General features: G+C 37.9%; 2 protein-coding genes, 1 long non-coding RNA gene and 1 pseudogene across 8 annotated transcripts; 1 reads left to right on the forward strand and 3 right to left on the reverse strand.

Moving 5' to 3' along the window:
- Window positions 1-122: 122 nt before the first annotated feature.
- LOC103340758 (putative pentatricopeptide repeat-containing protein At3g23330 pseudogene) lies at window positions 123-5126 on the reverse strand (annotated as a pseudogene). Of its 5 annotated transcripts, none has more exons than XR_016122653.1 (6): window positions 4987-5126; window positions 1704-4781; window positions 1492-1567; window positions 1148-1383; window positions 755-1035; window positions 123-664 (listed from the first exon to the last, which is right to left on the reverse strand). The product of XR_016122653.1 is annotated as a putative pentatricopeptide repeat-containing protein At3g23330 pseudogene, transcript variant X2 (transcript). The 5 variants fall into 5 exon arrangements; XR_016122656.1 differs by having other exon boundaries at window positions 755-946; window positions 1148-1236; window positions 1321-1383; window positions 1492-4781; XR_016122654.1 differs by having other exon boundaries at window positions 1148-1236; window positions 1321-1383; window positions 1492-4781.
- LOC103340757 (uncharacterized) lies at window positions 5089-7077 on the forward strand. Its single transcript, XR_514737.2, has 2 exons — window positions 5089-5412; window positions 6886-7077. It is a non-coding gene; the product is annotated as an uncharacterized LOC103340757 (long non-coding RNA).
- Window positions 7078-8341: 1264 nt separating this feature from the next.
- On the reverse strand, window positions 8342-11705 carry LOC103340854 (putative pentatricopeptide repeat-containing protein At3g25970). Its single transcript, XM_008244314.3, has one exon. It carries the CDS (start codon window positions 11495-11497, stop codon window positions 8918-8920), a length of 2580 nt encoding a protein of 859 aa, XP_008242536.2. The 5' UTR covers window positions 11498-11705; the 3' UTR covers window positions 8342-8917.
- A 192-nt stretch (window positions 11706-11897) lies between these two features.
- Window positions 11898-16085, reverse strand: LOC103340756 (protein NDL1-like). Its single transcript, XM_008244200.3, is given in 12 exon segments — window positions 11898-12323; window positions 12326-12467; window positions 12588-12723; window positions 12827-12882; window positions 12994-13050; window positions 13138-13215; window positions 13300-13386; window positions 13465-13525; window positions 13680-13768; window positions 13944-14041; window positions 14261-14360; window positions 15927-16085. Coding segments are annotated over 12 exon segments (1041 nt in total). The 5' UTR covers window positions 15987-16085; the 3' UTR covers window positions 11898-12246.
- Between the last annotated feature and the right edge of the window lie 643 nt (window positions 16086-16728).

The raw sequence follows: 16728 nt of genomic DNA on the forward strand, positions 1-16728 counted from the left end.
GGAGGGTCGGAAATGCCTTAGAAGTGTGTAATTAGGAAGAAGTTCCTAATTTGAAAGTTTTAACCAGTCAAGAAAAAAAAATATTACGTACTTAACTGTAGAAATCAGTAAGGAGCTTTAAGTTCATCAAAGAGATGGAGGTTCCATATCATACTGAAGCTTTACTCAATACAAATTTAAAACCCTGCAGCCAGCTAATGCCCTGAACCCAATGAATATATACAACTTTCTTTTGGTCAATGAATATATACAAAAAAATTCGGTGGCAACCAATATGATATGAAGGGTACCAGACGAAAGCAACACAACTAGGGAGGTCCACATGTGGCTTTCAAACTTCACAGTTCACATAGCATCGACGCCAAGCAGCTGCAGTTTTATACTGCTTATCTTAGACTCGCTGTTTGGTCTACACAACCCAGGCTTTTCCACATGTGAAAGTGCATATGAGGTTTCAATATTCTGGTCCTCTGTGTGCATAGGCTCGTTCCTCTGGTCAAACCTGATAAATAAAGAATCCAGACCAAAAGAAAACCGTGACAAAGAATGTTACTAAATGTTCCATTCTATGAACTTTAATGACAACACAATTCATTCTCAAGAAAGGGCACTTCATCCTTCAACTTTTATCTCATTCTGGAGCTTCAGAACTGCCACGAACCTCCTGTTGAGATGTATATCATACTCGTCACTCAACCTACAAAAGGAAGTAGAAGTAGAAGAAAAGGGATACAATCTTAGAAGACAACAATACCTTATCCAAGTGGCAGTGAAGGAAAGACTCTATTAGCAAACCGTACATGCCACAGAAATAGGAACCTTGTGATAAATCCATTCAGTCCAAGAGGGTGCTTTGCATTAAGGGAATTCAAGTACCAAACCAAGAATTCTTTCCCTATATTTCATCTATGGTACAAACCCTGATCAAAGAACTGAGACAGATACTCTGCACAAAGTTGCAAAAAATGGTGGGAATTACAGCAAATGGTGAAAGTATCTAACTGAGCACCCACTGTCACCCCCATGCACATAAGCCTGAACAAGGAGATGATTGCTCAATCAGAAATTAGTTACGCTGCAAGATCTCATCAGAGCAAATGACTTTAGAACATGAGTAGTGAAAAAGGAAATCTACTTCTACACCTACCTTTGGTTGCAACCCCATATTAGCACCAGCAAATGTATCTAATATTTGAGTCTTGAGATCAGCAACCAAAGAGTTCCAAACTCTCGCGACTTGAAGGATCAATTAAAATAAAATAAGTGTTAATCATTCTGCAAAAAAGTTGAGAACCTCAAGGAATCAGACAGGTCATTTACAGGAAGCACAGGATCATCAGGACAATCGAAGCAGCTCCCAACTGCAAGAACTATTGCGAAGTTCTGAAGAGGAACAATGTGAACAATAGCAATCAGTTTCACACAATATACTTCAGGAAAAAGAAAAGAAAAAAGAAGAAGAAATGCACACAAAGAAAACCATCTACGAACCTCATGGCCAGGAGGATTGATATGATATATGCAGACGCGGAGTACAAAAGAAGCGGCTTCAGGACAAAAGAATAACCTTTCAAACAGGGATACCAGCTCAGTTTGTTTTAAAATGGAGGAAAAAAAGGGTAATCAGGAACCATAATTTTTTTAATTGTCTATTTATGTTATGAAAAAAAAGAGAAGCAATATAATATGTTGAGAGGTAGTACTCTGATAAGATTACAGCAGCATTTCTTTGGATTTTGGTTCATAGTTCATTATGAGGACAATGTTTAAAATGCTCTGTGGAGCCCGACTATAGAGCTTCTAATGACAAATCACCAGAAGTCATTACAGGAGCAAGCTCCACTCTTAAAATGATGAAACCGCTTGACGTCACGAACAACTATTTCCCGATTTGTGACCTCTGAAATGAGCTTCATAACCTCATGGCAGTCTCCACAGATGCGTAGATTTTTAAAAATCCGAATAGTTTTTGGAGGATTGGTACTTATAAGGGAGAAGGCAAGAGCCAACCTTTCACTATGATATTGGAGATGCTCGTTTTTTTCCCTTTCAGTGATATTATGAAGCACGTCTTCTGTTTCCGGTATATAACCTACTGAATTCAGCTTTTCGCCTAGTTCCTCCAATTTCAAATGGATATCCCTGATTCTTGGATGTGAACCATCTTGAGAGACAAAAGTGTTGACTTGTCCGTCAACTTCAACCCAGCTACAACCAGGTTCTTTCTTAACACCCTGACTGGACATTAATTTCCTGACTTTGCTAACATCATCCCACCTACCTTTGACTGCAAAGATATTAGATAGTAAGATATAAGTTGAATCCATCTCAGGTTTAAGCTCAAAAAGCTTTTTTGCAGCTGTTACACCAAATTCTACATTACCATACATCTTACAAGCCCCTAGAACAGTCTCCCAAATAATGGGATACGATGTTAGTTTCATTGTCTCAATGAAGCTTTCAGCCTCAATAAATTTTCCAGCCCTAACAAGAATATCAACCATACAAGCATAGTGCTCAATTGTAGGAGTGATCCTGAAAACTTTGCTCAGTGAGTCAAAGTGCTTTTTCCCTTCTTCAACTAAACCCAGGTGGCTGCATGCAGAAAGGATACCAATGAAGGTTACTTCATCTGGTATGGTGCCTTCATTCAACATTGTTGAAAAGGCTTCAACAGCCTTCTCTCCTCGCCCATATTGGGAATATCCACATATCATGATGTTCCATGAGACTGTATCGCGTGAAACTAAGCCCGCAAAGATATCCTCAGCATCACCTATGCATCCACATTTTGCATACATATCAACAAGTGCACTACTAACAAATAAATCTCCCAAATGCCCACTCTTAATTGCCATTGAGTGGAGCTGCCGCCCATTTTCCAGCATAGCTATACGGGAGCAAGCACTCAAACAGCCAGCAAGGGCGAACTCGTTTGGCTTCACTCCTTCTTGTTGCATCTGACTGAAGCAAGCAACAGCTTTCTCTGCTTGATCAGTTTGTGCATAACCCGTAATGATGACTGTCCAAATGAAGAGGTCCCGAATACTCAATTTATTGAAAGCTATCACAGCATCTTCCAAGAACCTAATTTTGGCATACATGTCGATGAGAGCTGTCCCTACAAAGTCATTATCATCGAGGCTAGTTTTGACAATATGGGCATGTACTTGTTTTCCAAGGCCTACATCCAAGAGGCTAGAACAAGACCTTAAAACACTAATGAATGAGTACATGTTGGGCTTGAAACCTTCAACAAGCATTTGGTGGAAGATTCTTGGTCCTAGGTCACATATTTCATGATTGTGCGTTCCCGATAAAAGGGAATTCCATGAAATCAAATCACGATCTGTCATTGCCTCAAAAACTTGAGCACCATCTAGCACACGCCCAATTTTCATATACATTGTGATTAGAGCATTGCTGACTGAAATATCAGATTCACAACCGTATTTCCATGCAAAAGCATGGACGCTTTCACCAAAATGCAGATCTTTGAGATCAGTGGCAGCACTGATGATACTAGAAAGACTAAATTGATTTGGTGAGATTCCTGTACTTATCATTTCACGAAATAGCACAGCCACTTCTTGGCATTGCCCTTGTTGATCAAGGCAAGTGATAATTGCACTCCAGGCCACTACATCAGGATTTTTAATCCTCCTGAATACTTTTACCGCATCGATTGCCATCCCACACTTTGAGTACATATCAACTAGACTGCAACCCAGGAATTCATCTATCTCACACCCACTTTTAATTGCTAGGGAATGCAAAAACTGACCTCCTCTCAAATTTCCCGAGTTTGCACAACCTTTGAGAACAGTAGACAAGGTGAACTTGCTCAACCTCATTTCTGATTCCGTCATTCTGCAGAATAATTTCAGAACTTGCTGTCCGTCACCTTCTTGAGCATACCCATTAAGCAATGCATTCCACGATACAACATTCTGCTCGGGCATACAAAATAACACTGTATCTGCAAGTTCCATCTCACCACATTTTGCATAAAGACCGACAAGAGCGGAACCAACAAAAACATCCGAAAAGAACCCCAGTTTCACTGCTTCAGCATGCAACTGTTTCCCAAAACCTAAATCGAAGCACAAAGAACATGCTTTCAAACCAGTTGCCAATGCAAATTCATTTGCTCTCGTACCATCTTTCTTCATCTCACAGAATAATTTAACAGCATCAACACCAAAACCTTTAACTACAAATCCTTGAATTAAAGTAGTCCATGACACGACGTCCCGTTCTGGCATCTCATCAAGCACTTTACGTGCATACCCACAATCCCCACATTTTCCATAGACATTAACCAATGAAACCCACAAATGCGAATCTGGATCAATCCCATTTTTTATTACCTGTCCATGAATAGCCTTCCCCTCATTCAAAGACCCTTGCAAAACACAGGTACGAAGCATCGCAGAATAATGTATAAGCCTCTTCTTGCTATCGAAAACTCTAGGCCTGGTCTTCACATTGCTTCCTACCATTTCCTCATTAGTTGAACTGCCGTTATTTACTCTTACTTCATGAAGCTGAGTCTCAGAGTTTGGGACATCGCTGAGAGCCAAATCACTGATGGGATTCAAGTCAAACGCTTCCAGAGCAGCACAAGACGAGGGCTTTAATTTAACAGAGAGCAATAGTGACCTGGAACTGAGACTAATCTTGTTATGTAATTGAACCGAAGAAGTGGGTCTTTGGCAAATGGGCAATAAGAGACTCCGGAAAGCAGGTGACATTCGCAGAGCTTTCAAGTCACATTCCATCTATTTGAAACAGTTTGTAATTATCAAATGAACCCAAAAAAAATGGCTTTATAAACAGACACAAAAAGGTTATCCAAATATAGGCACAAGAAGAAATCAACAACACAACATAAATTACATAATCTAGAATCAACAACACAACATAAATTACACAATCTAGGAACGTTAGCTAAGATTACAGAAAAGTTTCATGCTTTTCACTTACATGTGCGACCAGGACGGTGACAAATGAACGCCGGTGACGTCGGTTGACGACTGGCAGCCAGCTACAGCGGCTGATGCTTCTTCTCTATCCTTTCTCTATTGGAAGTTCCTCTCTCTCTCTCTCTCTCTCTCTCTCTCTCTCTCTCTCTCTCTCTCTCTCTCACTCTCCTGTGTAGGGGTTTTGCTAAAACCCCGACTGACTGCAGTCGCGGGCTTTCTAAAAGTGTCGTAACCGCCGGGTCGCCTTACTTCATTCTCTTTGTCTAGATAAGATGAAACGACGTCGTAGAAGTGTTCAGAAAGCAAATTCTACTGAAGCCCAATAGCTAAGCATAGAGCCACAAAGCAGGCCCAAACCGGTTCAGAGCGAGGAGGGTGTATCATCGTCTGTCCTTCAATTTCGTTAATTGCATGGAAAAACTCTGAGGTAATTCTTATTAGATAACATTCGTAAAAATTAGCGGTTTGAGATTTTCTGGGTTCTGATTGTGTAGTCGGGTTTGGTTCAAACTTCAATCCTTTTGTGAAATTGTTTAGTATTTTAATTCAAGGAAGTTGAATTTGAACATTAGAATTGGAGGTTTTGAAAATAGTTCATACATCATTGCTGTTACCCCATAAGACATAGTAATCTTGATCGGCCGTCTGTTAATTTCTTCTTCTCCTCTTCAAACAGGTAAAAGGGATTGATCTTTTGCTTACCCAAAGAAAAAAGTAAAACACTTCGGTTCTAATTGTATGATAAATGACTAATTGGATGATGAGTTATTGGAATTTTATCTGTGTTTGGTCCAATAGAAGGGTTCTTGTATTAAATTACGTTTTTTTGTTATGAGCTAAAGTTCATCCTTAATAATTGGGTTCACTCATCACTTTGTTGATTCTGCATTATGTCATTTGTGTTGTGTTGTTGATTCTGGATTATGCCATTTGTGCTGTGTTGTTGATTTCTTGCTTTTTCTATACTTTGATAGCCTTTGTGTGTATGTTTATAGAGCCTTTTTCTTTGATTCATTTGATAATTAAAAGCTGTTTCAAATAGAAACATATAAAAGCCTTTCTGTAACCAGGACTTGAATTCCATTAACTTTTTCTGTGGGATACAAACAAGAACCTCCTGTATCAAATTTCAAAACAGTATTATTCTACCCTAGAATAGTTTTCAGAGTGGCCTCTGGGTTCTATTAGTTTGAAGATCAATATTTGTTCTTAGATTTCCATGTATGCGTCATCTATATGGTTGTCTTTCATTGACTAGTCGGACATGACAGTTTTGGCATCACTGTATTAGCATAGATGCTGTAAAAAAAAACAATAATAATATAAAGAACAGAAACACTGTTGACCCGCATTTGGCATGATTGTGTCCTGGTGCCAGGACATGATATACCTCTCCCATATCATGTCCTAGTGATCTTTCATTTGTTAAGTTTTGTAGCTGTTTAATTTCTGCAGATGTTTAATCCTTTACATTTTCAGGCTTTTCTTACTGCATTTAGTTGATTCATATGATGCATATAAGCTGTCGCATCTGGATCTCTCAGTTTGTCATCTCATGTTTTGTTAGTCTGTATGGATCACTCCATTATGGTTGGTTGTATTTGGCATGATATGGAATTCGGTGGTTCTTTGAAACATAATCTTAGCTTTTGACCTAGTCTACTTCTCTGTGGAGTGAGTTGGAATCTGGTTACATGCTGCGTGGATTGGAAATTTGACTGTTTTGAGGTTGTGATGGAGTGCTAACCTGAAACTATATTCTACCTACCTTTTATGGAAGATATTTGGTAATGTATGGTTTATTGTTTTCCCCTTTTGTTGTTGATTAGGTCTTGGGATTGTGATTTTTGGTTTGCTTTTGTTAATATGCTAATGGAGTTTTGGTTGTGTGAATTTTCAGGCTTTGTCAGGATTGAGTGTGCAGTCTTAACAAAATTACAAAATCAGGTTGGAGGTCGTAGTAGGTCCTTGGCTCAAGGAGTGATGTTTTGTAAATAATAAAAAAAGTAGCCTCAGCGAAACTTTTGACAATATTTTCATGTTGTGTCTGTAAGTATAAACCATATGAGAAACGGTTTTCCATTTTAAACAAGCGTAGATTCTTAAAATTCTGTTCCGAATGAACAAATCACTGCCCAGACAGAGTGAGGAGACGATTTACCACTCTGACGACTTTTAGCTACGGTTATAAGTTTCGTCGACTATAGTTTGAATTAGTGGCGCTTATCAACGGTTAGCGACGACAAAAACCGCAGCTAAATCTGTTTAAAGGATTGAGACTCAAAAGTCGTCACTAATTATTTTAAAACCGGAGCTAAAGATGCACACCGTCATTTAAAACCAGACTGGCTACTTTTCTGCTGAATTAAATGTTTTTTTTTAACAAGCGATAGTCTAAGCTAAAAGTAGAAAGGAGTTTCTTACACGTACAATCAAGATGTCATGAGGGTTAAAACCAAAGACCACTTGGCCGAAATAAGTGCTTTTATTTTCTTTTTTTATGACAATTTAATGTTTCTCCTTTTGTTTTCGAGTTCACAATTATTTTCCTTCCAATATAGGCAATTTAGTAAACCAAAAAAGAATAATTTTTATTTTCATTTGTCCAATATTATATCTACAATCACCACGGAGGAATGAGTTGTTCCATGTTATGATAAATCTTGATGTCTGGCAATGGGAGAGTAGAAAACCACAAAAGCAAAGTTAAGTTTTGGAAATTTTGTAATATCTTCTTACTTTTAGATATGTGAAAGCAAAGAAAGAAAAACTCTACCAAATATAAAAGAGAATCAAATCAGATTATGCTTACAAATTTCAATAATCAATATCATGTGGTCAATTTAGCAAGAATCGATATCTCCTCTTACTCAAATTCGATCAAAATGTTATGTCTCACACCAGTATAGGACATGAAACAACAATAGTAAAGACATTCACAGATTCATCTCCAAATAAAACCATCCCCTTTTGAATTGACGAGAGTAACTTTTCACCCAATTATTACAGTAATATCTCAACGTATTTTACAAATAACCTCACTGGTAATTAGTAAACAATTCAAGAAAGAAAACTATTTTCAGTAAGAAGAAAATATAGTATGTAAAGCTTGCCAAGTTGTCGACATTAATCTTATATATGCTAAATACTCATATAAATAACATGATATGCATATCCATATGTTTACTGCTAGAGTCTATATAAGCATGCAGTTTAGGATTCCTCATATATCCCATATATTTATTCCGTAGATTTATCTTTTATCTCAAGAAATAAAGATAACTAAATACTAAAAATGAAATGCAACCATTCTTTAGTTCTTTTTTTAAATAAATAAATAAATTAAATGATGGGTCTAGAAACTTAACAAAAAAGATTAGCACATAACCCATTTTGGGATCATCTAAATTACAGCTTAAAAAACATGAAGGCTCAAAGGAAAAGAAAGGTCAAGGAAGTTACACCAATTTTGGTGGGAACATAAGAATAAGAAAACTTGTTAACAAGAGAAATTGGCAACAATCCAATTATCCAATAGGTGATGCCCATATTGGGGGACATAATTTTAACACATTGTGATGGCATTGTTTCACTTTCTTGATGGTCATAAGAATTACCCCCATAAACTAATCAACCCATTTGCAGCCTGCCAACTCCATGTTTGGATTAGCACCTGTTCTCTGGCCTCCAAATCTGGCTTGTAATCTACTTCTAATGTCTGCTTGTCAAGCGCCCTCCATAGTTTTAGTTCCTTGAACTCCGGAATGGCCTCCTGTAGGCGTCTGCATTTTGTGTCAGTGGTCTTTAAGATGGAATGAGCTCTTGAGGACCATTTGATTCTCAGCCATAGGCAATGCATCAGCATATATCTGATAACATGTCCATGCCCCAAGCCATTCCCAATCTTAAGAGAAATTTATAGTTTTCATTCTTCATCGAGCTAGCCCTTCCAACTGTGAATAAATCTCCCTGATCATGGGATGTGTTCTATCTTGAGCAAAAAAAACATGGGTTTGAGCATTGACCTCTAGCCAGCTACACCCTGGTGCTTTCGTAATTTTCCGACTGTGCATCAATGCCCTAACCCTTGCAACATCATCCCACTGCCCATTGGCTGCATAAATGTGAGATAACAATATATAATTGAAGTCCATTTCAGGTTCAAGCTCAAATAGCTTCTGTGCAGCTCTCTCACCAAATTCCACATTCCCATGCATTTTACAAGCCCATAGAACAGTTTCCCAAATCAAGGGACTCTCTGTGAGTTTCCATTCCCCAACAAACCTTTCAACCTCATTAAATTTGCCGGCCCGACTAAAAATATTGACCATACATGCACAATGCTCAATTGAAGGAGTAAGACCATACTCCTTGCTCAATGAATTAAAGTGCATCTTCCCTTGATCAATTAAACCCATGTGGCTGCATGCAGAAAGAACACCTATAAAAGTAACCTCATCTGGCCGAACACCTTCATCTAGCATAATCTGAAAGGCTTCAAGAGCCTTCTTTCCTTGACCATGTTGTGAGTATCCACATATGATTGTGTTCCAGGAGACTCTGTTTCTTGAATCCGAACCCTTGAATATCTTCTCAGCATCTTCTATACATCGACATTGTGCATACATATCAACAAGTGCACAAGAAACATATGTATCGTTTGACAGTCCAGACTTCAATGCCAGTGAATGGAGTTGTTGTCCACTTTCTAGGATTGCTGAACTGGAGCAAGCACTCAAACAACTAGAGAAAGTAAAGTTATTGGGCTTCACACCTTGTCGTTGCATCTGATTGAAACTCTTTACAGCCTTCTCTCCTTGATTAGTTTGTGCACAACCAGATATGAGGACTGTCCAAGTGAAGAGGTCTCTTTCGATCAATTCGTTCAGAATTACATATGCATCGTCCAAGGACCTGCCTTTGGAGTACATCCCAATGAGAACAGTTGCTACAAATCTATTAGCGTTGAGGCCACTCTTTATGATATGCGTATGTACTTGCTTTGCAAAAAATACAGTTAACAGGCTGGAACAGCATCTTAAAATGCTGATATATGTGTACGTATCAGGTTTGAAACCTTGCGCAAGCATCTCTTTGAAGACATTTGGCCCATGATCACAGTTTTCACTGTCATAAATTCCACACAAAAGGAAATTCCATGAAGCTGTATCTCGAACAGGCATTTGATTAAATGCATGCCAACCTTTTTGTACAGATCCAACTTTCATATACATTGTTACAAGTGCATTGCTGACGTAATTATCAGATTCGAAACCGTATTTAAATACACAAGCATGAATGCTTTCACCATAGTGCCAATCACCCAGATTCGTTGCAGCAGTCACCATACTAGCAAGGGTAAACTGATTCGGTCTTAAGTTTGTGTGCCTCATTTGGCAAAACATCTCGGCTGCTTCAAGGCTTCGGCCTTGTTGATCAAGGCAGCTTATCATTGTACTCCAGGCTACTATTTTCGGATTTTTTATTCTCCCAAAGACTTTGAGTGCATCATCTGCCAATTCACACTTCGAGTACACATTAAGAAGGCAACTACCCAGAATTTTATCAAGCTCACAACCAATCTTGATTAGAAGAGCATGCACAGCTTGACCTCCTCCTAAATTTTCCATGTGAGCACAACTCTTAAGCACAGTCAATAAAGTGAATTTACTAAACTTCAATCCCTGAATTTTTAGTCCGCAAAACAATGTCAGAATCTCTTTCCAATCACCAATCTTACCATATCCATCAAGCAAAGCATTCCATGACACAGCATTCTTCTTGGGCATGTTAAAGAACACCTTATTTGCTAGTTCCAGCTGTCCACACTTTGCATAAAGATCAACCAGAGCAGACCCAACAATCCCATCCTGAAAGACTCCTAATTTTATAACTTCTGCATGCAACTGTGTCCCAAAGTCCAACTCTAAGCTAATTGAGCAAGCTTTCAATCCAGCCGCCAAGCTTAACCCGTTTGGCATACCACCATCCTTCCTCATCTGACAATAGAATTTAATCAAGTCGTAGCTACATCCTTCATGTTCCAGCCGAGACATTAGCTTATTCCACAACACAGCATCTCGTTCTGGCAATTCATCAACAACCTTACCTGCAAACCCAAAGCTCTCCAATTTCACAAAAAGACTATCCATTGAACTGCAAATTTCCAAACTTGGGTGAATCCCATTTTTGATCAGTTGATCCTGAATCGCCTTCCCCTCGGTCAAAGGCCCTTTTGAAGTGCAACTACGTAGCAACCCAGAAGGGCCAGAACAGAGACTCGTCCTCTCGTTTGGGTTATTCTTGGATAATTTTCTGAGTATGTTCTGAAAGCGCTCATCAAAACACGACGCCGTACAGTGTTCAGTGTCATTGCTAAAAGAAGTGGCTTCTGCATGGGATAAAGCGGTACTAATGGGACAGAAAGCAGCGCGAGAATGTGGGAAGGAGAGAAGGTTGCCAGGAAGTTCAACGAAGAAATGACCTCGAAAAGCAGTCCGTAGGATACGCATTGCAGTCCCATGAAGACAAGCCTCCGAATGTGGGAATCAATTCACTCTCATGTTTCCTCGTACAAATAGCGAAAGCGATTGATTAAAAAAAAAAAAGGTATGAATTGGACCCGTTACATCACCATATTGTATATTAAACTATTTCTAGTCTAATTACTCTAAATTAATTTTATGAGACGGACTCACGACCATAATGGCCCACCTCAAAATATTCTGAAAACTATTGAGATATAATTCAACCAACTAATTTTCTGTTTTGCGGTACGTTTGTTAATTATCCTTAACCCGATGAATAAATTTGATGACTCTAAACTTTTTATGAGGAAAATTTTATTTATATTCTTTGATGTAGACGTATCTAAGTGGAAATGCAGTTCAAAGGAATTGAGAGAGAGAGAGATTCTGAACGAATGGGAAGTTCCCCTGTTATTGATTTCTCGTCATCATAAATAAAAGTCAATCCAATTTGTTTATAGTAGAATTTACAGACAGCTCAAAGGAATGATTCCCTTATGACTGACTACAAAAGAATGAATCAAAGTCTCCTGCTCCCTATATAATTATATTATATATGACATATTCTTCCCCCCTCTGTATCTACAACCCCTCCCCTCCGGCCACTTCTTCTACCCCTTTTTCCTGCTTAAACAATAAAAAATTTAACAAAAGAACCAAAAAAATAAGCAACTTTTGAAACCTCATTCACATCACTTGCATTATTTCCAATTTCCGCCTGTCTTTTGACAATGTTATCGTCCTAGCGAAACACGGGTCTTTATTGGTTTTAGTTTCAAACCCATGCTTTCTGGGGAGAGAAGCTCTGGGAGATGCAAGACGGGCTGAGTGGGCTCCTAGGGCTGTCACTGAAATGGCATGGCCTATACAAGCCATACCCCATGAAGAAGTACTCCATAGGTATCAACATTGCATGTGGCTGCTCCTCTGTTACCATGGATCCACAAGCCTGGACCTGCACCAACACAACCCATCCATCCTGTATTGAACTCTCTCTCTTTGATTCTTTTCAAAATCATGCACATCTAATGATAGATATTTAGAAGAAACAAGTATAACATGGCATGCAACATACCTCTACTAAGGCACTATATCTCCTATCCAACTTTGCGGTCATGTGGAGAGCCTCAGAGTGGAAAGGGGAGCTATCCCCAACAAAAATAAGTGTGCGACACCTTAGCGACTTCAACCCTTCAGTTATGTCAGGTCTCCTGAAAGTCGGAAAAAACAAAGTTATAGACCATCAAAATATATTGCATTTATCTCTGTGGAGGGGAAACCGGAAAGTAAGTAAGCAACTCCAGCACTGTTTACCGATTAATTGCTTGAAGAAATCTAAAAACATTTGAGCTCTGCCTCTCTTCCAGCAACTGAAGAAGCAAACAATGCAAGTAAATCAAACAGATAAAACCATTTGAGAATCATGTTCCAGAAAACATGCAGTTTACCTAAAAGAAATTTAAATTAGCTGAAGCACTCACTTTTCTGCATGCTTGAACTATATCTGACTCTGGAACTTCAGCACTACCACGAACCTCCTGTTGAGAAGTATAACATACTCATCACTCAATCAAGCAAAGGTAGTAGAAGTGGAAGAAGGATACAATGTTAGAGCACAGCAATACCTTACTGAAGTAGCGCTGAAGCAAACACTCTTTTAGCAAACCACACATGCCATAGAAATATAGCATATTCGACATCACCTAAAAATTACAAGTAGGCATAGGTTTAATATTCAAAATTAACATTTACTCACAACAAATAAGAGCTAAGTTTAGAAAAAGGACCTTATTATAAAACCATTCTGTCCAAGAGGGTGATTTGCACAAAGGGGATACAAGTATCAATCCAAGAACACGCTCCCTATATTTCATCTATTGAATAAAGATTGATCAATGAACTGAGATTGAAACATTTTTAAACATAGTTGCAAAAAAATGAATGGAACTTACAGCAAATAGGGAAAGGATATAAGCACCCGCTGTCACCCCCATGCACATAACTGCACCAAGCCTGAAGAAGGAGATGTTAGTGCAATCAGAACTAGGTAATGTGCAAAATCTCATCAAAGAAAATGACATTAAAACATGATTAGTGAAAATGGAAAACCACTTCTACACCTAGCTCTAATTGCAACCCATTATTAAGAAATAGTCTTAGTCATTACCCAAAAAAGTTGAGAACCTCAAGGATCTGATCTGCCAAGTCATCAACAGAAGGCACAGGATCATCAGGAAAAATTGAAGCAGCTCCTAACTGCAAGAACTCTTGTGAGAGTTCCAAAGAGAAACTGTGAATAATGGCATTCAGTTACATAAAATATTTTTCAAAATTTATATGATTTGGTTAAAAAGTATACAAATTTATAAATAAACCCAATCCTATAATAGACATATAAACACACCCCACTTGAAGCAAACCATTTACAGACCTCATGGCCAGGAGGACTGATATGATATATGCAGAAGTTGTGGAGCAGCAAAGAAGCCGCTTCAGGACAAAAGAATAACCCTTGGAAACAAGACATATCTGCTCAATTTAAGAAAGAAAGAAAAAAAAGTGTTAGAAAAATAAACTTTGTAGAATTGTCTAATTGTGTTAAGAAGAAGCAATATATTTGAGAGCTTTAATGTCCATTCAGAAAATAAGGTATTAAATTTTTATTAAGAACAGCAAAAGGTAAAACTCAGACTGCCATTTCAAACAACGACAAAATGGAGCCAGGAAAAGAGACTTTATTGCACTTACGATTTAGAGCTAAATCGGGATAAGTGATAAGTGCAGGCTTCTCTTGGTCTCCATACACAATAACGGACACAGAACCACAGCCAGTTCGTATAAAATGTTCCTGAGGATAAAAAAATTGTAATAAATGAGTAACAACCAGAATAACAATATCAGAGCAAGAAAAATTAAGCATGCAGATTGCAAATCAACAACTATATCTAATTGACAAAGAAAACATCACAAATTTACAAGTTAAATTATTTTACTACCATTATATTTATATGATATATACATAAACATATAGCCTTTATTTAAGAGATATCTACTGTGTCTTATCTATGTGATTATTAAAACATTCAAGTAAGGGGAAAAAATTCCAGGAATCCAGCTTTCCAGATAATTTTATTCCCTAAAGAGCTTCCCATGTGCACTTACACCTTTTTCAGGGAACTCAAACTGACCTGCCACATCTTTGACATAACTTTGTTAAAAATAGATGAAACAAATAAGTGGTTCTGGATATCAATCATTTAAATCTCTTGAAAAAGGAAGAAAAGAAAGTGGTGACAGTTAAAAAGAGAAGCATGGAATCTAATATATTAAAGTAGAAACTAGCTTTAAACTAATCAGAAACTGATAAAAAAAAATAAGATATAGATGACATTTTAAAGCAACAGCTAGACTTGTCAATAGAGTGGAGAAATAAGACCACGAAAGGTATAACTTTGGTTTCTTCAACAGACAGTAACACACTTTGAATAAACCACAGAGATTGACTCATCGAAGCGACCAGCTTCTTGCCCAATAAAGAACATCACACAAGAAGGAAAGAATCAGGGAAAAAGAAAAAAAGAAAACCCCCCATTACTGAGTTGAAGCTTAATCCAAACAAATCAACAAAAGGGTCTAAATGAGTACTTCCTATACTAAATAATCCAAAGTCATCTCAAACATTCAACCCTTTCGCATAAAAGTTCACAAACCGGAACAAAGCTAAAAGGATATTAAAATATAAGGAGAGTGGAAAAGAAAATCACCATGAGAATAAATCAGGTGGGATTGCATATGGAGCGAGAAGATGTTAACGTGTACAAATCCCAAATACACAAATGCGCACTTAAAAGGAAAGCTTCGTTGCATCTATAACGGTGAAAATGTAAAAAGAAAAATGATATCTAGCAGATCTAGAATTACCATTTGCATATCTTCAGTATCCCAAAATTAAATTTTTAGCAAACCCATTTCTAGAAACATCTGAAATTAAATGGTTTAATGTTCTTCTTATCGAACCAAGCCAAATAGTCACCGCTGTCGCATGCTACAGAGGACTTGGGGATGGGGAAGAACAAGCATCCAAAATACAAAATGTGACTTTCCTATCTCTTTTCCTATATTTTCTATGTAACCAAACAGGAGATAACTCCAACATTTCAAAAGCAGCAAAACGTATTGCAAACCAAGGTTCCCAAGAAAATAAACATGAAAGAAGAAAAATGAGAACCGTAAAAAATTCAAAATTTCGAAAGATTAAACTCAATCTTTGGACCCAATGCCAAAACACTTCGTCCCAAATTAACTTAAGCTTTCAGCTAGAATACCAAATCCCAAAACAAAAGAAGAAGGAAACAACAAAAATTAATACAGAAAGAAGAAGAAAAAAAATCAATCTTTGAAGTAAAGCTCGAACCTTTCCACCAAGATAGATCTTCTCCATATCGAGGGAGACGGCGTCGTTTGATTCAGCCATGGCCAACTCTGCGCGTCTCCCAACAGCCCCTCTCTCGCTCTCCCTCGCTCTGTCTCTCTCTTTCTTTCTCTCTCTTGAAGAAATGTAGGCCTTTGGCTTCGTTGTGGCTTATATACAAAGCGACTCTTTCTCTCTCTAAAGCGAATAAATAACCTGCGGTTAACCATCACCGACGCTCCCACGCCTATCCGTACTAACGGAATTTAGTCGTTAATCTTTTACCCGCGGTCAAATTCAGGCAGTTGCTTCGATACGACGTCGTAGCGTCCCTTATCCGTTAAGTTTTCGCGGCTATTGAATTTACCGTAATTTATAGATGCTCGTTTTTACGGTTTCCGGATTTACTGCTCATTTTTTTGACTTTAAAGGGAATGATAGTGGCATGCCCCTATCATTGTGGTTTGACTAAAAGTGTTTGGTGTCCTAGTGATGTGTACACCAGTCATTGGATGCTTTTTTTTATGGGTCCCATGTGGGCCATGTGCACTTTATTTAATTTTTAATCCAAAGAAAAAAAATAATAAAAAGGTTACATGTTTTGGGGATTGGACATGTTTAGAAGTTACAATACTCTCTCTCTCTAGTTGCCTTGCCTTTCAACTGACTCAATGATTAATCATGCTATCTTAATCATGATTTGATGGAATATCTTTTTTCATCACATTTTTTTTTGCATGGTGTGTTTGATCCCTTTTGGTGTGAATTGAATTAGTTGCCATGAAAAGGAATAATATTTCAATAA

This window comes from Prunus mume, linkage group LG8 (genome assembly GCF_029339155.1).
Source record: "Prunus mume cultivar Tortuosa linkage group LG8, ASM2933915v1, whole genome shotgun sequence".
Classification (NCBI taxonomy): Eukaryota; Viridiplantae; Streptophyta; class Magnoliopsida; order Rosales; family Rosaceae; genus Prunus; species Prunus mume.

Coding starts and splice junctions, on each gene's coding strand:
- LOC103340854 (XM_008244314.3), bottom strand. CDS start 11,497: ATGCGTATCCTACGGACTGCTTTTCGAGGTCATTTCTTCGTTGAACTT.